The 27,133-nt window shown below is 31.4% G+C and overlaps 1 protein-coding gene and 1 long non-coding RNA gene across 6 annotated transcripts in view; both read right to left on the reverse strand.

The window, feature by feature from the left end:
* Positions 1-559: 559 nt before the first annotated feature.
* The window catches only part of LOC115877247 (zinc finger protein 724-like), a 29,175-nt gene continuing 2,601 nt past the window's right edge, over positions 560-27,133 (reverse strand). Inside the window, exons 1-13 of one of the 5 annotated variants that reach the window (XM_030893413.1) lie at positions 23,854-23,942; positions 16,910-17,147; positions 14,781-15,035; positions 14,532-14,731; positions 13,160-13,309; positions 12,906-13,100; positions 12,716-12,848; positions 9,217-9,419; positions 8,301-8,482; positions 7,680-7,866; positions 7,250-7,458; positions 3,822-3,983; positions 560-1,160 (exon numbers count right to left, since the gene is read on the reverse strand). In XM_030893413.1, the coding sequence (XP_030749273.1) occupies positions 850-1,160; positions 3,822-3,983; positions 7,250-7,458; positions 7,680-7,866; positions 8,301-8,482; positions 9,217-9,419; positions 12,716-12,848; positions 12,906-13,100; positions 13,160-13,309; positions 14,532-14,731; positions 14,781-15,035; positions 16,910-17,147; positions 23,854-23,909 (2,481 nt within the window). In that variant the 5' untranslated portion in view covers positions 23,910-23,942 and the 3' untranslated portion in view covers positions 560-849. Of the gene's footprint in view, positions 1,161-3,821; positions 3,984-7,249; positions 7,459-7,679; positions 7,867-8,300; positions 8,483-9,216; positions 9,420-12,715; positions 12,849-12,905; positions 13,101-13,159; positions 13,310-14,531; positions 14,732-14,780; positions 15,036-16,909; positions 17,148-18,380; positions 18,744-19,167; positions 19,434-23,853; positions 24,465-27,133 lie in introns of those variants that run through there. The other 4 variants (XM_030893409.1, XM_030893410.1, XM_030893405.1 and 1 more) reach the window with 4 other exon arrangements.
* On the reverse strand, positions 20,754-21,664 carry LOC115877284. Its single transcript, XR_004049317.1, has 3 exons — positions 21,449-21,664; positions 21,148-21,399; positions 20,754-21,093 (listed from the first exon to the last, which is right to left on the reverse strand). It is a non-coding gene; the product is annotated as an uncharacterized LOC115877284 (long non-coding RNA).

Consider the following 27,133-nt stretch of genomic DNA (forward strand, 5'->3'; position numbering starts at 1 on the left):
AGGCACAAAATATATTTGAATAGTTTAATCGATTAAATTTATAGGTCTCGTGATATAATATATGATTATACAACTCGATGTATATTTTTCCTATATAGAAGGCTGTGATTAATAAGTGATAATAATTTAAGTGATTATTGCTTGGTGGCCATATTGTAATTGTCATTTTTTGAAATATTGATTCAGAAGTCATTTCTGTCAGTTCCACAAAATATCCCGTCAATTCTTATTACAAGATGGCAAAAGAAAGATTTGGTAAAATTTTTTAATAATTATTATAATAAAAAAAATTATTATAATAAAAATGTTTCAGAGAAGAAGGATATAGTACTTTATTTCGTTGTATAATCTTTTGAATGAATACAACTCGATGTTTCGGGATAACCTAGTACTTTTGCCTGACACTCAATGCGATACCGGCAAAACTACTCCTTCGGAGTCGTAGTGTTGCCGGGTAACGCATTTCGTGTCAGGTAAAAGTATTATTCGGTAATCCCGAAACATCTTCTGGTATTACATTCGATAACAATACTTGTTGGGGACCAATAAAACTCAATAATTCGTTAAAAATTATGTATTAAACGTACTATTATTTAATTAACGTAAAAGAGTTAGCAGGTTAACAGGTTAACACGTTTCACTGACAATATGAGGAATCGCATCTTTTTTAGACTGAAAAACCTGTAAATAGGTTGTGAGGTGTGTCACTCAGTATATACTAATTTCATTGTATACTACATAAAAAAAGGTTTTAAAAAATAACCTAAAATCTACATTTTTTACAACAAAATGACAACTTAAAAAAGCAATCCATTTTAAGTTGCCTAAAATAGGAATGTATAATTTTATTCACACTTGATTTTTCTTCACGAATTGTTTTTCATTTGTACCACTTTCCATGTATATTTCATTATCTATATATGATATTTCCATATCTGGCTCTTCCTTCTTTTGAATGTCTAACACTGCACTCTTGTTCGCGTGTCTTCCGCGGAAATGCGTCATCAGATGTTTCTTCATAGCCGACGTCGATATAAAGCCTTTTTTGCATTCCGGGCACGTGCTTGGTCTTTCACCCGTGTGTATCATTTCGTGGCCTCTTAATGTGCTGGCATATGTAAAGGCTTTCGAGCAGAAACGACATTGATAGTTCTTTATACCTGATAATAAAAAGAAATGTTATAAAAGTGAATAGAAAATATTAAATTTAAATGTGTTTATTATTATATTTAATTTTATATTTCATATTTAAATGGCTCTATCAACTGTAAAATACCAGACAAAAAACATTAGGTGGCTTTGATAAAAAATTACAGTGAAAAAAACCATATGTAAAATAATAAATAATACCTTGAATATCTGTGAACCTTTAAAAATGTTAAATTCTTTAAATACAAAAAATTTACATTTTTTAATTCTCATTCTAACAAAAAAAAAATATACAGGGTGTTATATTTAAAAAATCGAAGGAAAATTATATTATGGTTTAGAAAGTTTGGAGTAAACTAAAAAACTTGGAACACCCTGTATGATTTAGGATTACGATCTTTATAGCCATGTAAGTACAGACCAACTATAGTACATATTTAGTATAGTTTTTACTTCAGGACATTTCTTGTATTTTTAATATAATAATAATAATAGCTTCTGTATATAGCGTTTAACGCCTTGGGAGTAGCAAGATTGGAATAGCTGTTTGGTATATGTACAGGGTGGGTCAAATTCGACGCTTTTAAATGGAAACACCCTTTTCTATAGGAGATAGACGAAAACTAATATCGGTGTCTGGAGCTCAATTTTCATCAAAAACATGATGGTGAAAACTGCACATCAATATCTGTTACCGTTTCGGAGTTACGGGGTGTTTTTCAAAACTGTGCATTTTTAACAAATCGCTGTAACTTTTTTACTATGGAAAATTTTGTATTTCTATGAAAACATTTCCAAAGCACCTTTTTACGTAGAATTTAATGGTTTAAGTATATTTTTTCTAAAATTAATATTTTAAGAATTATCAACAGAAAAATTGATTTTTTATTTGGGACACCCTCCATATTTTTAATTAACTGAAAAGAATTTAAAATTACCTTTCCAAAAATATAGCACACTTGATATTTTGTTATAATCCTCTTAGAAATACAGAATTTTTAAAAGTTCGCCACTTTTAACTAGTAGGCTTTGGACCCCTTGTTGATGATATACCTCTAACGGAACTCGAAGACATATTTTTCCAGCAAGACGACGCACCGGCTCTGAACGCTGAAGTTATTAGCAAATTTTTGCAGCCAATTTCAAGAATATTTGAATAGCTAACCAAGATCCCAGCCGTTGGCCGTCGAGGCCGCCTAACTTAGTGCCCATGGATCTAATCCTATTGATATATTTGCGAAAAAAAGGTTCCTTATTCTTCCGTATAATCTAGACAAGAATTCGAAATACTTAGCAGTTATGAGAGGGTATCTTTCACCCCCACTGAGTTAATGAATTTCGCGAGAAATGTTCAAAAACTGCCCCGTCTGTCCATAACAGAAGACGGTCGATATGTTGAACACCTATAGCAAAATCTCATGTCTTGGTTTTCTATTTATTTTTAATGTTATTAGATATAGTTTAAATGTGTTGATGTTGGTTAAACATGTTTTAAATTGTTATAAAATTCTGCATCTCTCATAGCAAATATTATTTTCGTTTTAATTGATGCTCACAGCTAGAATTTTTTGCATTACAGCCGGTGCCGTTCAAAGCCTACTTATTTAAAGCGGGCGAATTTTTATATACTCTATATCTCGAAGAGGAATCGAGCAAAATATTAAGTATGTTATATTTTTGGAAAGGTAATTTTAAATTCTTTTCAATAAATTAAAAATATACAGGGTGTCCCATATAAAAAATCAAATTTTTGTTGATAATTCTTAAAATATTAATTTTAGAAAAATTATACTTAAACCATTAAATTCTACGTAAAAAGGTGCTTTGGAAATGTTTTCATAAAAATACAAAATTTTCCATAGCAAAAGAGTTACAGCGATTTGTTAAAAATGCATATTTTTGAAAAACACCCCGTAACTCCGAAACGGTAACCGACATCGATATGCGGTTTTCACCATCATGTTTTTGACAAAAATTGAGCTCCAGACATCGATATTAGTTTTAGTCTATCTCCTATAGAAAAGGGTGTTTCCATTTAAAAGCGTCGAATTTGACCCACCCTGTACAAGGAAGGTAATGTGGCTAGCACTACGCTTCAACCGCCTATTATTACCTCAGGATTGTGAATACGAAGTACTCATTTAAGGCTGAGTCGACCTAGGTACCCAAACTATTTTTATTTCATTAAAAATAGTCGGCTGATGAAATGCCGGCTGTAGGATTCGAACTCACAACCTTTATATTGGTAGACGAGAGCTGTACCTCTACGCCACCGGGCACCATATTTTTAATAACTTTTTTAAAAAAAGCTGAAAAATATATATTTTTTATATATTAATATCTCAGAAACTCTCAACACATATTTTATAACATCTTAGGATTATGTAAAGTGATCAGAAAAAAAGCCAAAAATGCAATAATATACAGGGTGCTCCTTAAAAAAAATTCTCCTGTTCCACTCACACTTTTTTGAGTCACCCTGTAGAAGTTGATATATTTTTCTGAAATACATCCTAGTACATACTTTAGGTTTGCGCTTAAACAAAAAAGATTCTTAAGTTTTTAATTACAGGAGTTACACGACACAGGATGATGCCAGGAGGATGCCCGACGCACTGTTGCAGGTCCATATATAAAGTTAAAATTTAATACAGTATATTAAGTTTTATTACCTAAATGAACAGCGAGATGCGTTTTTCGGTGTATCCATGTTTTGAAAGCCTTCGAACAGTAGTCGCACTTGTAAGGTCTCTCGTTTGTGTGTACTCTGATATGGTTATCCAATCTCTGTTTAATTTTAAAGGACTTTGAACAGTAGCTGCACTCAAATTCACCTAAAATATTGTTTTCAATGTTAATTTACACTAGAAGTATGACAATATATGAATGATGGCTGTACAAAGTGTCTGTCCAATGACAAGATCCTTGACAATGATAGATGGGTCTGTCATTTTAATTTCAAAGTAGTTTATTTTATTTTACAAAGAAATAAGTTGATACATTTGGAACGCATAGCAAAAATTAAAATATTTAAAATTTGAGTGACAAGTGAGTGATTATTTCAAAATATTGCGAAAAAAGAGAAACATAACTGTCTCTGCAGTACTAAAATGTATTATTTACCTATCGTGTATGATGTTATTTTACAGATACTCTACTTTTTGGTACCATATACGAGATAATATACAAACTTTATTTGTGGCTAATACAATTTTCTGGGAAATTGTGTCTCTGGGCACCGAATATTGACTGCAAACTATGGTCTGGATCAACGCTTAATTTTCCCTCGAGTTTTCCTCCACTTAATTTTAAAAACACGAAACACACGTAATAACAGTCCAAAATGCAAAATATTTATCATTTCTATTTGACATAATTTGACAGAAAATTATAACCTATAATTTCGCTAGAGTTTGACAACTCTCAAAAATCTTAGGTCTTCATACGCATCGGCGTCCGTTTGTCGTTCATCGTTCCGTCAAACCAATAATATTGAAATATGATCTGTCTTTTTTTAAATAAACCAATAAAACTGGTTAAAAACAAGAGACGACGCATGACGGATTTATACAGGGTGTCCCAGGCTGAGCGTGCGTTAGAAGTTTCTAGAGAACTACAACATCTAGACCGGAGATTTTTTGCATATCATTGTTTTACAACGAGATCTATCGATTAAAAATATTTTCAATATGGCGGCACTTCCAGAAATACCGAAAGTTGGCACTAACTTTCTTATTTTAAATGGGTACCCCCATTTTTTATTACATATTTCAATTCTCTGTAGAATTGTATGAATATTGATATTAAACACTCTATACCTAACATTAACCGTTTTTGAGAAAAAAAAAATTAAAAATTTTAGAAGGAAAAAAACTGCTTGTCAAAAATATGTGTATATCCTAAACGTCAAATTTAGTGATTACCACAGTCACTGTGACATAAAAAGAAGACATGTGGCTATCTATTTCAAAAATGAAATTGTTCGAATGTCATATAATAATGACCGCAGCTGTCATGGAATTGAGCGATTAAAAAATTATCATAAATCATTTTTTTCAAATGGAAACCCACTTTTTTTTATTTGACTAGTGAAAAGGGTTTACAATTTGTTACTTTTTTACTATACATGTTCCTATACCTAAAATAAATCGTTTTTTAGTTATTTAAGATTTAGTTTTAAAGCGTATATTTTTCTTGATTTTAACCAGTAGCCTATGACTTGAACCGTCAAGTGATGTAACACAATAGATCTGGCCATGTCATATTGTGATACTTTTTGATACTCTTTGACACTTAATGTCAAGCTTGACAAAATCAAGAAAAATATATGTTTTCAAACTAAATCTTATTTAACTTAAAAACGATTTATTTTAGGTATAGGAACATGTATACTCAAAATGTAATGAATTGGAAAACTTTTGCACTAGTGAAATAAAAAAGTGGGTTTCCATTTGAAAAAAAATGATTTATGATAATTTTTTAATCGTTCAACTCCATGACAGCTACCGCCCTTATTATATGACATTTGAACAATATAATTTTTGAAATAGATAACCACATGTCCTCTCATTATGTCACAGTGTCTGTGGTAATCACTAAATTTGACTTTTATGTTATACAAATTTTTTTGACAGTTAGTTTTTTTTGGTCCAAATATTTTAAATATTTTTTTTTCTCAAAAACGGTTAATGTTAGGTACAGAGTGTTTAATATCAAAATTCATAAAATTTTACAGAGAATTTAAATATGTAATAAAATATTGGGGTACCCATTTAAAATAAGAAAGTTGCTGTCAACTTCCGGTATTTCCGGAAGTGCCGCCATATTGAAAATATTTTTAATCGATAGATCTCGTTGTAAAACAGTGATGTGCAAAAAATCTCCGATCTAGATATTGTGGTTCTCTAGAAACTTCTAATGCACGCTCAGCCTGGGATACCCTGTATATAATATAAACCCATTCATAGTTAACTTAAAAAATATTAGAAACATTTTTTAGTGAAATAAATGGATTGGTATGGACGTCATCTGCTTTTTTTCTGTCATCGTCTGTCGAAATCTTTTAGTTTTAACGGTATACTCTGTTTTTTTCTCAGGTAAGATTTTTAAGGCAGACGACGCCCATACCAATCCATTTAATTTTAGTAAAAAGTTTCTATTTTTTAAGCTAACTATGGATGGGTTTATATGAAGGGTTCAGGGGAAAAACATGATAATGCCATTTTACTAATTTTACAGGAGAGCACTGGACGGTTGGTGGTTATCAGGTTCTTTGCGTGTCACGCTTTTGTCAAAGTTTAATAAAGATTTTTTCTTCAAATTATAGCCTATTTGTGTCAATTAATGTCAAATAACCAGTTCTTCAGTGGGATTCTGTAACTGCCAAAGGAAATTTCTTGCTAGTGACTCACACTTACTCGACTTTCTTATCAAAAATATTTAGTCCATTATACGACAATCATAATATAGGTACCAAAAATATAATAGAGTTTATTTGTTTCGACAAATGAAATTCTTGGTTATGGTCTGAATCGTTTTGTAAATAAAATTTAGAATGTAGGGACGATGACAAAAAATCGATTATTTTATAAAATTCATCGATATAATCATTGATGATTATTTCTATGCAAAACATTGATGTTTTGCATAGAAAATACCATATAACCGAAAAAACCGTCGCCCATTTGGCTGGAAATGACGATTGATGACATTTCTTTTGTGTTATTACTTGTTTTGTGTCTGAAGTTAAATGGAGGAAAAATTGAAGGAAAAGTAAGTGTAGCCTCAAAGAGTTGTATTGGCAGCCAATAAAATTTGTATACCATCTCATATATAGTTATCTATATATATATATCTATCATATAACACGATAGGTAAATATCCTTTAGCACTGTATAGAGATATGGTCAAAAGGTACTGCTTTAAAATAATAAGATTAAAATTAACTATTCAACTCACACTTTCCATTCCATTTGTACCAAGTTATTTCTTTGTAAAATTAAAATAAACTACTTTGAAATTAAAATGACAGACACAACTATGACTGTCAAGGATTTTGTTGTTGTACAGACTCTATAAAATGCCTTTTATTCTAACCTACCATTTAGATTTCTGCTCTGGCTGGTTTTTTTATTGTAACGAACGAAATAGTTCTTATTCCATCCAGGCGCATCGTGGTTCTTCAAGTGGGTGTTAAAGCTTTCTTCTCTCACAAACTCCGCGTTACAGTGAGGACATTTAAGCAACTGATGTCCTTCTTGTTCCACGTGCGCTTCAAATTCTTGCTCAGTTTCAAAAGATTCGTGACATCTAAAACCGAGTTAATTCAAGACAAGATTTCTATAAAGAAATCAATATTCCGGGATAGTTCTAAATACAGTTCACAAAACGATTACAATTCTGGTTGGAACGCAAAAGTTATCGTTAGCTAAACGATTCTCTCGTTGATGGAACGCGTTTTCTCTACTGCGCATATGTGTAACCGTACCAAGAACGGTTCTCGGCTATGTTGGAACAAACGTAAAATTTACCTTCTGCAAACGTAGTTGTGTCCTTTGTGTTTAGCCGTGTGTTGAGCAATGGCATATTTGTGGAAAATCTTCAATTCACGACCGCAAGTCTCGCAAAAGTAGTTTTTCCTCGTGGTTTTCACTTCCACCTCCTGACCTTGGTGGAATTTCAGTATGTGGAATCTTAAATTTCGATTTGTCGTATAGCCTAAAAAATACAATAGATATCAAGGGTGCTTAAACCAAATCAAACCAACTAAAAAATGAAATAAAAAACCCAGGTCTCTATTTAAAAAAAAACAAAGTTAATGATGGTCCCAGGAAAACGAAACGTCTCAAGTGATTTTTGACGTCACTAAAGGATAAGCTAAAAAAGTTTCTTTGAGAATGCATTTGTACATTTTTTTCTAACTGTCAAAATAAACGCGAAAAAAATCAACACAAAAATCAGAAATTCCAGTTTTTTCACAAATATAATATTTCGGAAATTTCATTGGTCTGACCAACAGGCCTCTTTACCCCAATTTAAGCCACCCTGTTTTCTGAGATCCCAAAGATGAGAGCGGAATTTGAAATACCCTGTATTTTCCATTTACTTTTTGTCACACCACGTATTTAATTTATATTCGAATTATCACTTACTTTGACCACAAGTATCGCACAAATACCGAACCATATTGTGGAAGCATAAAATGTGTCGCCTGATATTGTTGTGATTTGCAAATTCTTTCGGACATTTTGGACATTTATATTTCTTATTTATCAATTCTGGGTTGAGATGGTATTTCCTTCGATGATCGTATAACATTTTTCGGTTTTTAAACCTACAATATCATTATAATAATTAAAGTAATATTCCTTATAAAGGATATCAACATAAATGTAGAAAAACCACTAAAAGTTGGGATGCACGTCATCAAAATATCTGACGAATGTACGTCGCAATGTTGCCATAGTTATTTTTTTTACTTTGACTTTTGACAAGTGTCAAATAAAATTCTTAATTTTTTCAGCAATTTTTCACTTCAATTTTAGACACAATAGATATAAAAATGTTCTTTTTATATCTACATTATTACTTTGTCTATGATTATTACACAAATTCTAATTAAATGGAGTTATTAGCAATTTTTTTAATGAGAGCTGAAAAATGTAAAGTTCTAACTGGTTAAGATTATTCTTTTTGTGAGATTCTACTCACAATGCGTAAAGCTAATATTGAGCGCTAGTGAGACACCCTGAAACATCTATGTATGTATTTTCAATAAAAGTCGCCAAACTTAAACAATAATATCAATTTTTACCTATCTAAAGCTGTTTAACGACAAAAGAGGTTCGGACTGAACTGTTTTCTGTCCAAAATAATTGAGTAGAGACAGAGTAGAATAAAACTGAAAATGACAAAAATGCCTGTACAGAAAAAAAATAAAATCGAAAATTACATATCAGAATTGCAAAGAAAAACACTTGCCAGGACTACCAACATAAAGCCTTTTTTATAGGCCAATTTCTTTGATGACGTGCACGATAACTTTTATTGATTTCTCTATATACATACTCTCTATTACAAATTTTGCATTTTTTGTTATGCTCGTCGGACTTGTAATGTTCCATTAGCTGGTCGTTGGTCTTGAAACTCACAAGACATAGTCGACAACATTTAATTTTTCCATGTTTCTTCATCATATGGTACAAAGCGTTCAAAAAACAAGAAAATTCTTGTTCGCAAATGATACAGGTCTTATCTGTAGGATGTTGTTCCTAAATAAAAAAAAATCTATATTAAACTATAGAAATAACACAAGTATACAGAAATCACAGTAAGTGTCACAAGAGACGAGCTACTGAACTTCTATGGACAAGTAACAAAGGTTTAGAGTAGTGATGGGAAAAACCGATTAATTTCAATAATCGAGTACTCGAGTATCAAGCGATTGCAATAACCGAGTGATCACTCGAGCGATATATCACTCGTATTTAAAAATACGGTTTTCACCCGTCGCATGTTGTAAGTACTCGTTAACGCCAAGCGCCAAGCAGTAAGTTGCGTGCGCAGGGCACATATTCTTTCGGTTATGAACGGCAAGTAGCAAGCAGCGAGCGATTCGCTTGATTTAGTAATTTAGTTTATTTCGAAGCATTGTCGATGTAGGTCGTAAAATTTTGTCCCTTAGATAGGCAACGGATAAATATACCGGTCGTATAAAGTCGTCTGCGTCTCAAAAGTGGCTCACCCCTATAACTTTTTTATTTTTTCAAATGAAACGAGATTTGGTATGTTAGTATATGACATAAATTAGGATTGATTGACATATTCAATTGTTTTCGGTCACTTCCGGTTTCACCGGAAATGACTACAACTTATGATTTTTAAATGGCACCCTCGGTATTTTTTTACTTTATTCGGTAGAAAATGACACTCTGAATAGAATGACATATCACATGTCAACTTTTGACATTTTCGCATATGGTTTATTTGAAATTGTAACATGCGGTTCATAACGACAATTTGACTCGAAGTACCAAGTGTGTGGTATCAAATTATTCGTAAAAAATTCTTTTTCGAAATATGCTAATGAGCCACCCTCGTTCCATTTGAAAAAATTTGATACATGATCAAAAATACGATTTGGGCATCTTTTAACTGGCCAGGACAAGACACTAACAAGATTAGACGATCAAATCTATTTTTCCAAGGCTCCTTGATTAAAAATTAGTGTTTTTAACACAGAGATGACACTCTAGATTGAAATTTAAAATACAATTTGTTTTTGAGCGAATATGTCAAAAGTTGACATATGATACGTCATTCTATTTAGAATGTCATTTTCTATCGAATAAAGTAAAAAAATACCGAGGGTGCCATTTAAAAATCAAAAATTGTAGTCATTTCCGGTGAAACAGGAAGTGACAGGAGACAATTGAATACGTCAATCAATCCTAATTTATGTCATATACTAACATACCAAATCTCATTTTTTTATCTAAAAAAATAAAAAAGTTATAAGGGCGAGCCACTTTTGAGACGCACCCGGTATATACGGCGTCGTATAAATTTGCTACCTGCAATGTATGTAGAAAATTCGCTCAGCTTTTTATCGAGTATGTCACATTAAAATCGGATTTCAATTTATTACATACTAGGATCGCTTGCGTTAGTTGCTTGGTACTCGTCACTTGCATCGCTCGTTCTTAATCGAGCGATGTCGGTTATTTCAATAATCGAGTACCCGAGCGAATTTTCGCTCGAGTTATCCCATCACTAGTTTAGAGTAACTAAATCAGAGCGCAGGTGAAGGAGCAGATGATGTTACTGAAAATCACATGGATTTGTTCGTACCAACACAGATTATACAGATTATAAACTATATCGTAAAAAGCATTGTTTTTCGTGGTTCCAATTTTCGAAGGAGCGCACTAGTTAGGTTACTAGTTTGCGCACATAGCACGCCCACATATGGCCTCTAGAATTGTGCACAGCGCCTGACCGGCCTTGTGACCGGCACAGTTATTACGCTGTTTAAACGGGAGTTTATTTTTGCACACAAGAAAATTTACTCGTTTGCTCATCGTCATAAAAAACAATTTTCGTACCACGAATTAGGGACAAGATGGTACCAATGGTTGGTGGAACCAACAGTCACTCTTGGGACCGTGCACTAGTCTCCATGGACTGAATTAGAATGAATGTTCCCTAATAATGTTAGTAGTTCCATTTAAGTATTATTTAATGTTATCACTGTGACTTTAGATTGTGATCTAAACAATTTTAAATACTAGTCTCTACTAATTTTACTAAAAATAACAGAGCAAATTGCGTTTTTTAAATAAATCCAACGCATTTATACTCAAAATAAAAATTTTGAAAGATCTCACGTGATATTAAGGGAGGGGGTTTAGAGCAATCCGTAAATCCATTCATAAGACAAAAAAACGGATAAGTGCGAGTCGGACTCGTCCACCGAAGGTTCCGTACATATTTGTAGATAATAATTAAAAATTAATAGTTACAATTAATTAATAATATCTAACTTATTAATAAAAAAAATCTATCTGTGTAAGCTTGTACCAATAAAAGCCTATCATACGATACCCCACATGACACAGTTAACTCAATTCAACATTTGGACCGCCGCGCCGCGCCGCGCCGTTCCTTGCATAAAGACTCTGTTTTTTTTTGTGATTTAATTAAAGATATACAGCTTTCAGATTTTTTTCTTCGGTACAAATTAGAGAGTTAATTAGTTTAAAAAAATCTAAAAAAAGATTTGGTGACCCATACAATCCGGTATTTAACCGTAGTAAATTTTTGTTATTTTTAATATAAAATTCAATTGAAGTGATTAAAAAGTACTCCTTCAATACAAAAAGAAATGAAATGAAGTTACAATTAAGGAATAAATAATATATTAAATTCAATACAAATTTCACTGGTTCGAAATAGGCGTAGAAAATTGTGACGTCACCTATCAGCATTTGACTGTTGACAGAGGGCGCGAGCCTCTGAAGAATAATATTATGGCGTGTCTAGTTCTCTGCTACCGTATTTACACCATATAAAAATCACATTAGATTTTTCTATTTTTATTAAGATCGTTAAAAAATACGTTTTTATGTGGGATTATTCTTTATTACCCCAATATTAAATTTACTTTTATATTTTTTACTACTAAAAATTAAAACTTAAATTAACTTAAAAACTTAATTAATTTAAAATTTGACGCTCCACAATTTTTATTTCGAAATATCCTCCGATATTTCGAAAAAATAATTTTATTTACTTATTTCACCCCTCCCCGGGGGTGAATTAAAAAAAAAACATCTTTTACAATTTTTTTTAGATCTTGCAAAGTAACTTATATCAAAAATTCTTACAAAGTTTTTAACAAAACTTCGTATTTAAAGGCCTATTTTCTTGGACTAGTACGGAACCCTAAAAAATAGAGAATCTAAAACTAACTGCACCAACAAAGTCTAAATACATCCCAAGATTTCACATTAAGGTACTTAGTGGAACTCTACTGTTTAAACTTATTTTTAATTTATTTCAAACTTACCTTAAAATGTATTTCGATATCCTTATAACCATGAAATTCTAAATGAATACAGTATTTACATCGATATATTGTAACCTTTCTCTTAATATCGGGCAATAATTTTCTTGAATCTTTTATGGTTAGTAACTTAGATCTAAAATAAATATTTATTTTAACAGGAAATATTCTTTATCTAAAACAATTCACCCACCTTAATTTTTTAACTTTTTCTTTGTCATATTTCAAAATCTTTTCAAAGTTTATCCCTACATCTTCCTCGTCTTCATCAATAATGTGTCTTTTATGAACTCCTTTAGTTTTTCGAGGATTTACACTCTCAATTGGATCGTTTATACCTTCGGGCTTATCTAACTGATGATTTTCAATAATATGTTTATTTAAATCACTTAAAAATTAAAAGATATTTAAAAAAAAATATTATAGCAATATAAATAAAAAACATACATTACTGTTTTCGAACATATCTGACATATTGCAGATACAACAACCATTTCACTAACATAATTTTTAAAACTTTCTGCTTCACCCATAGCTGACTTAAACCTTTCGGACAGTGGTACTTCATCATTTGAAGACTCTTCATCGCCGGCATCGCTTAAAATAATAATAACCTCTATTTCAATAATATCTACTACAGTAGAACACTAATTCAGAACATGCGCCAAATCGGACACTCCAGTAGTTCCGCGTCTCTTATCAACCGGACAATTTTGATATTTTTACCTATTTATTCTGGATGAAAACAAAATTCAAAGGCAAATTAATTATGTCCGCATTGGAAGCACAAATTAATTATGTCCAATCTTGGACTGTTAGATGCAGTATGTAGTCTTTTTTTTTGTAGTACAGGAGTCAGGAGTATCGTTTGCCAAGAAATAGAGCCAAGAACCAACTAAATGACTCTTGCTGAAGAAATAAAAAATTGGATTACATTATGTAACATTTCTGTTCCATATGTAGCATTCCATTTTTTGCTGTTCCGAAATTTAATATTTCAGGTATAAAAAAATTGTAAATGAACTTAAGAACAAGAAAGATATTTTGTTTATGAAAGGAGTAAAAGAGAAGGCTGTTGAGGTAGCAAAATCGATAAGATGCGGATAAAAATACAATTCATTTAAAAAAAAACAATTAATTCAAATCAAACAATTCAATTCAAATTAAATATTAATTTCACATTTGTTGACATTATTATGTATAAGTATTTGATGTGTATTAAGGCGCATAGTTACCTCGGTAGTTACTTTTTTTTTTTGAGGAGGGGAAAAATCTTGCATAAGACACCGTTGGGTAGTGTCGGATTCCTACCGACTAAAAAAACCCTCCTCGCATTCTATCGCTCTATCCAGCTGGAAACCGCTTGCGCATTACTTCAGCTGGAAGGCTGTCTATGCGGTTAGGCCCCGCATTCTATTTCCTTTGGTTTCTATTATTTCTCGAATGCATCTATATGTAATTTTCCATGTTTCACCACTTAGTACCTTAGTACCTCGGTAGTTACTTAATATGGATATTGTAGTAAGTAGTAACTTAGTTATCTTATGGGTGCATATAGGTACATCAAAGTACAATAAGCATAATTTATAAGAACAAAAAGAAGTTTTACTATATTTTTTTAAAGCGTTTTACGTTTTGGTTTAAATGAAAATGTGTTTAATTTTGAGTTTAGGTTGGAAACAATAAGAGTATGAAACAATATCATTATAAAAATATTCCTCCAGAGGCTGTCCCGACATGTGTCCGAACTATCGAAGTTCTACTGTACAGGTACATAAAAAACTTGTACGAAAACCCTAAAATTGTGCTTTCAACTTACCTGCAATCCAATAAAAACTGATCTTCATTTAATTGTTCATCTTCCAGCTCCTCCTTAATGTCGTTCTTTAAGTTCGTTATTTCATTTAAGGCATTCTCCAACACTTTATTCGAGCTTTCGAGCATCAATAGAAATTTATGAGTTTTTGACAATTTCTCGACACACTCCAAACACATCATTGCGGGAATCCGCATATTCAACTGAAAAATAATCTTTCAAAACACTACAACAAAATAGGATAAATTATACCTGTTTTTTAGTGATAATCTCGTACACCCGAATAGCATTCAAATCACCGACCATAGTTTCCTTCATATTCTTTAGATCTTTGATATGGAGACAACCCCTACATACAGCTTCGACATTAGACCATTCTACTTGTTTTTCCGGATCTGCTGAGCTTACGGCATAGTTTTCCGACACATTTTCATTATCCTTTATTAAAGAGCCTTGCAAGGCAGAAAACGTCAATACGATGTTTTCGTTCTTGGTTTTTTCTTTTTCCTGTAAAAATTATGAAATGAAGATCACATACAAAACGCTGTAAAATAATTAATACCATTATAAAAATTCAATTACACTATTTTATAATAACAATTTAAACTATTTTGGAAACGAAAAACTGAATCGTCCATTGTTTTGACAAATGACAGAGAATACAAGCATGAAATACAAGGACAAATAACACCCCAAACCAATGTTACCATATCTCCAAACAGTGCCGTGCCAGAGGGTTAATATAAAAAACGCAGAATTGAATCAAATATGGAATTTTGTTTCCCAAATATTTTTTTAAAATTATTATTCTTAGCTTAGATTAACTAGGCAGTAAATTATTTTTGGAACTGCATTTTTGTTTATTGTAGTACATATTGAGGTATACCATATAATCGAAAAAAAATTAATTACCTCAGAGAAAAAAACTTCACTGATCGTCATTTCTGAAATGATTTGACGAAGTTTTTTTCGTAATACGGGATTCTTTAAAACGTGAAAAAAATATCAAAGTTGGTGGAATAAGAAATGAAAAACGTAATCTGACACAAATTTTATTTACATATAATATCTATATTATTTACACATATTTTTCTTAACTTAGCTGCTAGAAGAGATAGCACTGACTCCTCTTATATTAGTAAATATGATCTCGAATCAAAGATTTTCTTTGTTTTAAGTAAGAATAACCATCGGATTGTCACGGAGTTTTTAACAGGACACTAGAAAAATATAATTATCTTACAAATGTATAAGTATTGAATACCAATAAATTATATTATTTTGTATTTTTTATATAATAGTTTTATTTTCAAAATTAAAAGCTAACATAACTACATTCTTCTAGCCATCTGCATGTTGTTTGTTTACAAATTTGGGGGGTTTATGAACTGTAATTGTTTATGAATTTGCACGGACACAAAGATAACGGCAGACACGAGTAGGTAGGTACAGTGACCAGAAATACCACGTAGGTGGGAACAACGACACTTTGGAAGCCGGAGCATTGGTTACAAAATCGCGATATTTCTCTGGAACGGTCGCTATTGTAACACCACTAATGTGGAAATGGTATTCCCATCACTATTAGAAATAAATTCAAAAGCATGTTCCAAAAGCTGGCAAAAGTATTAGTCTCAATTACTTGGCGAATAATTTTATTTTTTAGAAGCATAATGAAATCGTTTTTTGTTAAAACTTTTTCACTAAACATTACAAAATGTGGTTCAGTTAGATGACTTATTACATCTTTTGAAGGATATCCTAATTTGCACGGATCTTTTTGAGATATTTAGGAATTTGCATTGTTCCCACTTTATATTTTTCTGTAAATGTGGTGTTACCAATCCTGCTATATAAACTATAATTTGCAGCAAACATTCGCTTATTACTTAGTATCTATTATAAGTGCAGAACTAGTCATGGCAGACCCTCCGCGAAGTCTACAAACCATAGACACTTTCATTTACAAACAAGAATATAACATCTTTTAATTATTTATTTTTGTTTTGTTTGTTAAGTTAACGTCTCCTTTTTGCAGCCAGGGCTAAGCTGGACGGGGCCTACTTTGTTTACGCGGAATCCGAACCGCGGACCTCGGCTATATCATGGTCAATCGCCTACCGACTTGGCGAGTGACTAAATCGACTCTTACTCACTAGATATCCGATCTCATCCGGCCTTGAACCGGCGTGAATGAGCAGTGTGTGTCAATAGATTTTACACTCTTGCCTTTGGACAACAGCACGATAGAGTTTCGAACCGGTCACCCGTCCATCCACTAGTATCGCCTTACGGCGCTTAAATTCGGTGTTCTAACGGGAACCGGTGTTTCAACGTAGCTGGGCCGTTGGCCGTCTTTTCATTATTCAAAATATTTTTACCTTATAAGATACCTTCTCTTCTCTCTTTTCTTTCTTCTTGTCTTTTGGTAAATGTATAGTAGGAAGTTCAGAAAAAATTGTGGGCACTGCTCCATATAGTAGGTACCTCTTTGAGCTAGTTGTATTAAAACACTTTTCTTCAAAATGTTTAGAACAAACTCTATCATGTCTGGTAGGATCCCTATCAAGCTTCAGTGCTAAAACCCAACGTTTTTTTCGTTCATCTTCTTTAGGAAACCTAAAATATGTGCAATTTTTTTAATAATAAAAACTTTTTAACCCAACTAATTAAATATTTATAACATTAAAGGTGTATTTCTGATTTAAATAGGCAAGTTACAAATAATTATTATCTACATATATAAAATGCTAATGTTTATCTCTGTGTCGTCTCTAATGAAGTAACGACTTGCTCTAGAAAGTAGCTTTTTTACTAAAAGATAGCTAATTGGCTCTTCTAAAAACTGTCGTCGCCGGATTTTTTGTTTTTCATTTAATTAAAAAAAAATAAATAAAGTATTTTTTTTCCTGATGTGGCGGATGCGCCAGGCTTCAACTAGTATATTTATATTATTTTATGTTTTGACTACGCCTATAGTGTATGTTGCATATTTATGTGGTATCCAATGACTAAAAAATACAAGGACCAACAACACCTGAGACCAAATTGTTATCAAGGCTCCAACCAGTGCCCTAACCCTTTGAATAAAAATATTAATTATAATCTTTAGTATAATGCTATCAATGTAGACATTCATGCATGGTGAACAGAAAAAGGACTCTAGGGTGGGGATCCTTGACAGTCCTGTGTGATGATTCACTTGACACATTTGAATTTGATTTGAAAATTTGTGGACTTGTGGACTGTTATTTATTATAGTAGTCAAATTTCTCAACGTCAATTTGACATACCTGCTTGAGTAGCATATCAGATGTTTGTGTTAATAAATAATTATTATAACTTATAATTTTTTATTAGAATTGTATATTTTTATAACAACTTTAATAACTACCAACATTTATTCACAAGATAAAATAAAACAACAAATTATTAAGTCTACTCTACATCATATTTTTACGTTTTGAATAAAATTAGAAAGGCACTGATAAAGCAGAATTTAAGTCGGTCATTTTAGAGTCTCGTCGCGGTCAATGTAAGATTTTTGATATGCTCTTTCCTTAATCTTTTTATTCAAAGGCCCTAGCCACATATTTTTTCTTAACATAGCTGACTGAATACATTAATTATCTTTCATAAATGTTTTGACTACGCCTATGGTGTATGCTCCTTATGTAGGTGGTATACTAATTAATTATAAAAAAAAACTTATTAAAATGTTAACAAAAGGTACAAAACTGGTATCGACGTATAGCACATATCAAGTAAATATTATAATAACAGAAAAATAATTATCAAATTCAATAAAAAAAAGCTGGAAAAAGTTAGAGGTGGAGTGGACCGTTTATTTACCTATGAAACGTAACTCCTGGCTCTTTCCTCTCGTTGCGGCTTTTACACTTGAAAGCTAAACAATTCACCATTGTAACCAAGTTTATACAAAGTTCACTACACACGACAAACTATTAAAAATCGCTAAAATTGTTGTTGACGATCTGGTGACTCATCCGTAGTCTCCAAAATGATGGCATGGCGTCTAACAGAAATTCTGCTGCAGTGCAGCCCGTATATGGGCGTTACGCGTCCTTGTATTCTTTATGAGGAGTTTATTCAGAGATATAGAGAGTTTATACAACATAGTCACAATCATAAAAGTTAAAACTATTATTTCAAATGGGAGCGTTTATACATCACAGTCGTAATCATAAGCATAAAGTAACCTTGAAGTTGGTAAAATTTTCTTTTGATTGTGATTACGACAAAAATCGAAATCGAAGATCGCATCGCATGCGCGGCGGGGATTTTTAGGGTTAGGGAACATTATTTATTTTTCTCATTTTCATGTTTAAAATAATTATGATATATACTTGTAAAATAATTATGAAATAAAAAAAATAAGTTATTGTTAAACTGTATTTTCATTCAAAAGTTATGATAACGACTATGTTGTAGGTATAAACCCCCCATTAGTCATTGGTGGTATACTAATTAAATTATACAAAAAACGTATTAAAATGTTAACAAAAGATATAAAACTAGTATCGCCGTATAGAATATATCAAGTACATATAATATCAGAAAAATAATTATCAAATTCAATAAGAAAACACTAAAAAGATAGAGTGGACTGTCTACTTACCTGTGAAACGTAACTCCTGGCTCTTTCTTATCGCTTCGTCTTTTACAATTGAAAACTGAACAACTAACCACCATTATAAATAATAAAGTTTATACAAATCTGTAATCTGTACAAATATACAAAATTCACTACACACGACAAAATACAAACTTAAAAATCGCTAAAATTGTCGCTAGTACGCTAGTGACACATCCCTTGTATCCAAAAAATGTCCAAAAAAATGGCGTTTAACAACACAAATTTCGCTCTAGCCCGTTTATGGGCGTACGTCGTACATGTCCTTGTATTCTGTCATCGGTTTTGACAGAGAAAACCAAATACATTTAAATTTATTGGAGAAAACACTGAAATAGGGCCATAGAAAACTATCGATATTTTAATGTCACTATCGACAAACAGTCGTTAGGAACGTGCACAAGTATCGATATATTACCGAATTTATTCTTTTCCACAGGATACATTAAAATACGCAACCAACCGTCCAATCAGATGAAAGAGGGTACGTACCCTATCGTTGGGTATTGTGCAATCACGTGATGCTCATGTCGTATGACGGTTAAATCTTTGGTTAGAATTTTTGTTGTTGTTTTTACCTGTTTTTACAGTTTTTACTTTATTTTTCTATTTACATCAGATTTATATTTTGCCAATTGCCTATCAGACATACGTATTTAGAAAAATAATAAGAATTAGGATCGTGTTTTTTTTTAAATCCTGGATATTAATTGGAACCCTTGATAACATTACTGCTTTTGATATAAAGTGCATTTTTGATTATTTACTTGGGCTAGGATATTAAAATATCGGTTGGATTGTACGACATAAATAGATGTAGGTATGATCTTTGGTATGATTATTTATATATATATATATATGTATGTATTTATAAAGCTTACTATCTGTTTTGCATTTTCAGTTTTTGATCAGACATTTCATTTTATTTGTGAAATGCCCACAAAAAAGCTTCCCATGATTCAACATCAGTGTGTTTGCTGCATAATGGATCATTCCTGCGGAATTTTTAGATCATTTGAAGACTACACGGAAAAAACCAGATAATATGTTACATTTTCGTAGAAATTGATAGCGAGACAATTTTATAGGCAAGTGTTAACATTATTCGAGGCACCATCAAAGAAAGCAATAATAATATGCTTAGTCCCAGAGATATTACAGCTTAGTTATTTTGCCCTACAGGAGAAAAACCAGAGTAGTTCACTCGTAATTGCATTTTCTCGGCTCCAGTTAAAATGAACAAAGCTGGTTTTTCCTGTGGTCTTCATTTGAAATAACGTAAATAAATGTTTATACATATGTATGTGATGATTAAATTGGTGTTAAGGAAATAAAAATGTTTTTCGATATTAATATATACCTATATATGTATATTTATTTTGAAATAAATTACACTTTTAACAGTTTAATGGAGTTTTTAAAGCCAGTTATAATATTTATATTTTAAAAACTTGAAATCATGTGGATGTAATCACGCATTAAACCACAGACTAACTTATATAAGTCAAAAAGTAGATTTTAGTGTTAACTTTATATAACTTGTAAGTAAAATAATAAATAAAACAAATATGAAAAAACCAACAATTCTAATGTATATATTAAAATACAGTACAATAATAGGTATCTGATACCCTCACTTAACGTAGAATAATATTCTACCCAACTCAATACTATGTCCAACATGAGTTTCAAATATATCGGGCCCTAATCGTTCCTGAAAATAATATTTTTTTACATTGTTATACCATATTCTAAACTATTTAATATTTCAGTCACTTAAAAAGTTAATTTGTATTGAATAATTGTCTACCATTAAAGCAAATTTGGACTAGTATTTTTAATGGGCATATTCTGTGTATGGATATAGGTACTTCCTCCAGATTTTGGGTTCAACCAATTTATTCTTAAAACCTGAAACATCTACGTATAAAAAATAGACAGGTTACTAATTATAATAAAATTTACCCTTAGAATTATACTTCTTTAACAAATAATTCCATTGGTATACTTTTCCATGACAAATGATCAACTTCCTAAAATTTTCAATTGATGTAATACTTCCTCATGATGCGAAAAGAAAATCTTTTCGTTAGCACACAATGGACAAACGATATGTTGGCTTACTTTCAGATTAGTTACTTTTCCATAGATATCCTCATGTCAATTCAAAGACGATGAACATGATGATCATCACATGAAACATCACAAACTAAAAACCTAATAAACAAGTTTATATCGAATATAGAAATAAATTTAGTGTTCTTACCTATTGTCGTCCAAATCCACGTTAATAGATAATTAATTTTTTGGATTTTTATCTTTTATTTTTAAATATATCTTTCGAACTACTGGTTTTAGTAATTTTTAAATTAAACGAACTAAAAAGTCAAAAATAATAAGCAATTCTCTTGTCAATTGTCAATTTTCTCCAGGCTCCGAACATTATCGATAACGCACGATCTACGACGATTACTCCTTTGATCTGATTGGTCGGATCAATGACGGTTGGTTGCGTATTTTAATGTATCCTCAAATTTATTAGTGTTAACTGCTGCTAGATTTCTTAAGAGCAGGGTTCGGAAAACTACATGTTACTTTTAAAAACTACATAAACTACATTACATGTAGTTAATGTAGTTTATGTAGAGGGTGTAGTTTATGTAACCTATGTAGGTATGTAACTTTCAAATATCAAAGGTTTGAGGTGAGGTTATAATAAGTTGAAGCTTTAAAAACACATAATGTATTTAAGAAAACAGAAGAAATATGGTTTTTGGTTTGGTTTGGTTGGTATTAAATAATATTTACATCATATTATTTCTATTACACCTCATACAAATGAAAATTATTCATAATATCAATACATAGTTGATTAACGTAGTTTTCATGTAGTTAATGAACGGGAAAAGACGTAGTTTTTGAAGAAAAACTACACGTAGTTAATTAGGTAAATTACGTCTTAATTACCTACTTCCTAACCCTGCTTAAGAGCTAAAAACCCATATTTGCTGCATTTGATCATCGATACTACGCAAGCGCACATCGTCGATGTTGTCAAATTGCAGTTAATTTTCAAATTATTTGCAGATGATTTTTTTTTGCGTGTTAATCAATAATAATACAAATTCTATTACAGTTGAGGGTTGGAACCTTTGGTGTTACACAGCAAAATAAAAACACTAAATCACCACAATACACCAAAACACTTTTACTTTTACACTGGACGCGCGTTTCGCTAACCATGTTAGCATCATCATAATGAATGAATGATCAAATTAGGTAAGAATAGAGAAATCTTAATGTAGCAGAAAAATTAATGCAATATATGTATAAGCAGAATTAAACAAGATAACTGTTAATGTTGCTGAAGCTGATTCTACAATTTTAATTACGGAGGCTAAAAGGCCGTAGTTTTGATGGAATGTTAAAAAAAACCTATTATGAACATGACATGGAGCTACAGCATTGAAAAATTTAAAAAAAAAAGAAAAAACTTGGACACGTCCCTTTTAATTTCCCGAATTTTTAATAAAGCACTTTTTAAACGTAGCATAATAATCTAGATAGGAATCTAGAGTTTTATTTCTATACATATAATTTTATTGACTATGAAAATACATAATAAGCGTTCATGTGTTGTGCGAAATATTAAAATAATAATATAAATAATATACCGCGTACTATGATTCAAAAAAAAATAGCGTCAGCGATGACTATGAAATGAAGATCGCTGTCATTTTATATGGGAAATGTCCTCGTTATTTCCCAGCCAACTGGATGCCGTTTTTTCGATCATAGGGTATATATTGACAAAAAAACACTGAAAAGCGCATATTTGTTATCTACTGAAAATAATTTCAAAATAACTCGCAATCTGGCAACATCGAAGATGTGCGCATGCGTAGTGTCTGTGACTATATGCCGCAAAAACTCGTTCCAAGGTCAACCACCGGATCCACACCATTACCTATTTGTCAGTGAAAAGTGTTTTATTTTTTTTCAAAATAATAGATAGAAGTTGGAGTACTGCCTTTTTTAATATAAAAAAACTGCTTTGAGTTGCCTAAATTGAAGAGACCCCAAATATTTATCAAGATACAGTTAAGTTAAATACTTGTTTAGAAATATATAGCTCAAAACTTTACCAGGTGTCCCATTTTCGTGTGTTTTATGGTGATTTGCGTTTATATGTAGTAATACAAAGATGCGGTTAAGAAACCACAACAGAAAGCAAAAAAATATATGGTTAAATTAAATTAATAATAATACTCTTTTAAAACAGGTTTATTGATGATAAAACGTTAACTAATGCATTTCTTACCTACCATATTTAAGAAAATAAGAATAGAGCGTAGTATATTTTTAGAAAGCTCATAATAAGACAAATAAAAAAATATATACATAGATGTCCCATTTAAAAAAATAAATATTTGAGTCGTATTACATATTTCGAAAATGAGAGCTCTCACAGAAAAAATAGTTATGATTATGAGATACACAAGATGCAACATTTTCAAATCCCACCAGTATTTCCAAAACCAAGACAAATCTGTGTGTAGCATCTTTAGTTTGACAAAATAGTAGTACCTACAGTGATGTGAAAACCGCATTTTTATATCTCTACTCATAAAGGGGAAAGTCCATAAAACACAAAAATGGGACACCACATACCTGTACGTCTTCTTGTACTTGAGAATCTTCTTCACTGTTATCAATAACATGAACATCAGTTTCACAGAACAAAAATTCAGGAGGTTTCTTCTTCTTGTTCTTGTTGCTACGTTCAACATTTTCAAAAATCGCCGGTACAGCATTTTTCGTAAGTTTAACGCGTCTCCTATTTACGGTTAAAATTGTGCCATCATCTCTTTTCATCGAATCTTTCATCACTATATCACAAATCGCGAAATGCTTCTCGCAAACGGCACTGCTCTTCGTCACAACGAAAGTTCCTTCGCGATTGATTGCAGCTATCCATTTTTTACGCAGTTCGTCGTCTTTAGGAAACGAGAATGTGGAAACAGTAGGTTCGTCAGAACGGCAATTACTAATGCAACCGGGTACACTACAGTGTCTCGGCATTTTTGGCTGTTATAAAAATAATTTGTTTATTTTGAAACTTTTTGTTTTGAAACCACTTCATAGAATCACTTTGAAACTGTACCCTCAGATCAATTACTTTCGTAAAAGTTTTGCGACAAGATTAGGTTATGTTATCTGATCCACAGATAAAAAGATCAGAGATGAAGTTATTTAATATCTATGGATTAAGTTTTCAATCAGGGATGGGGGATGCCGCGTTTCTTTATGAAAAATACACGTAAATAAAAGGGAAAACCCGTAACAAATCTAGTAAAAAGGATATTTCTCTCCTTAGCGTACATTTTCTACACAATATAAAAATATGTTATCAATAAAATGACTTCATGGTGAAATATCTCATTCTGCTTTCAGCTTAATCTTTGCTTTTCGAAATGATTGCGCCGCTTTCTAGTAGACGCAAGGTCGCCGGTTCGAGTCCGGCCCCGGACATGGATGTTAAATGTTGTGTGAGTCTGTATTTGTCCGAGACAAGTGGCCAAATAGGAAAAAAAAGCTATCTATTTTTGGCTCTAGATCATTTAAATGACCTATGGACCTGGGACAAGGATTTGTCCTAAAATCTATGAGGCAAAATAGGTCAAAATCATAAACTTAAAAGCTTAAAATAAAATATAGACTACACTATTTACATCTGAACGCGGTCAAACAATCATTTTTGTACACATGTTTACTTCTGGGTACACTCGACCGCAGCCGACCAAACCTTCCTCGTCCAGCCTATGTTGTCACGTCTTTAATATTATCAATATTTTTTTACTCATTATACACATATATTGAGATATTAATACTGCATTTTAATAAAGTAGGTTTTAATATTCCATAGATGTATTAAATAGTCCTTATACTACTTAATTATGAGTCGAATACTATGTAAAAAGGATAAATCCTTTACAATATGGCAACACCGATTAAAGGCGAGGTCGCCTGTTCATTCTTCTATTAACTTCTTGTCTTATTCAAAGCTTCTTGTTGTACGCGTCGCACGTGTGTAGTAAAGCATTGTTGCCGCTACTTCTCTCTGGTTGTATTATTCCATTTTCTTAGTTTGTAGTCCTTAAATGTTTATTTTATTTACTTTTTGTATTCAAGAACTATAAAATATGGTTCGCCAGTGCCAAATTTGCAAGAAATTTAACTTAAATAATCCATTTGAGTCTTGAAACCACTTTCGACCGGTAGGCAAACTGTCAATTTACCAATTGGGAATCAATGGCGTTGTTGTAGAAAGGCGCTTATTTATATAATATTTTAGTAAAATGTAAAATCTGATTTTTTTTTATTACATAATCATTTATATAAAAGTTTTAATAACAAAATCATAATTATAACCCTTGATTATAACCCTGTTATTATACAAGATAAATTATATTAGGCATCGGTTGAAAAATTAATCATGTATTTATTAAAAATATATTCCGATTTATTCTAAAACTATCTTCAGAATCTAAAATAGCATACAAGAATTCTAAAATGATATGACATTATGAAACATTATTTTTTAATATACCGGGTGCGTCTCAAAAGTAACTCACCCCTATGACTTTTTTATTTTTTCAGGTAAAAAAAATACAGATTTGTATGTTAGTATATGACATAAATTAATTATTTTTAATTATTATTAATAGAATGACATATCATATGTCAACTTTTGGCATTGTCGGTTAAAAACAAATCGTATTTTAAATTTCAATCCACGGTGCCATGGCGGTGTTAAAAACACTAAGTTTTAATCAAGGAGCCTTGGAAAAATAGTTTTGATCGTCTAATGTTTTTCGTGTCTTGTCTAGGCCGGTTAAAAGATGTACAAATCGTATTTTTAATCATATGTCAATTTTTTCAAATGGAACAAGGGTGACATTTAGCATTTTTAGCATATTTCGAAAAAGCATTTTTTATGAATATATTGATACTTGGTATTTCGAGTCCAATTGTCGTTATGAACCGCGTGTTACAATTTCAATTAAACCATATGAGAAAATGTCAAAAGTTGACATATGATATGTCATTCTATTCAGAGTCATTTTCTATCGAATAAAGTAGAGATATACCTAGGGTGCCATTTAAAAATCAGAAGTTATAGTCATTTCCGGTGAAACAGGAAGTGACCAAAAACAAATTAATGCGTCAATCAATCCTAATTTATGTCATATACTAACATACCAAATCTTGTTTTTTTACTTGAAAAAATAAAAAAAAATGGGGGTGAGCCACTTTTGGGACGCAGCCGGTATAATAAAGACAGTAGCGAGTTAAATAAATGTAGTCTTCATTTTATCCACTTCCTAAAAGCTTGCTTTAATGGAACAGATTTCTATTTTCTCTAATTTACATAATAAGACATCACTTAGCAGAAAAAAAAATTACAACAATCATGAAGTTTTTTCTCTTTCCATGTCGCCGATTCTATTATATGTATAGAATAGATTCTGTGTTTATTTTTAGAAAATGTTTGATTAAAATTAATAATTTATTATTAATTTCAAAAATTAAATACGTAATTTCGATTATTATTTTTTTTCTATAACATGTATTTTATTATTTTTGCCGTTTTTGGACGTTTTTTTCTAAACTTTTATTTAAAAAACCTCTCCTAAATCTTAATAAAATATAAAAAAGTTAAATACGATATATTTTTAATTGAATTAAAGCTTCATTAAAATAAAAAATTACCCGACTATGGTACGGAGATTTCAGGTGTACTGAGGAACGAAAGACAGTATTGCATTCTTCGTCAGAGTCGTCATGGAACGACCGTTACGACGGAGACAACCTATCTATCGCTCATGTCGCACTCGTTAGAGCCTAAAACAATAACACAACAATAACAAGACATTGTCTGTCCGTATTT

Source organism: Sitophilus oryzae, unplaced genomic scaffold (assembly GCF_002938485.1).
Source record: "Sitophilus oryzae breed Bouriz unplaced genomic scaffold, Soryzae_2.0 scaffold_1060_pilon_pilon, whole genome shotgun sequence".
Lineage (NCBI taxonomy): Eukaryota > Metazoa > Arthropoda > Insecta > Coleoptera > Curculionidae > Sitophilus > Sitophilus oryzae.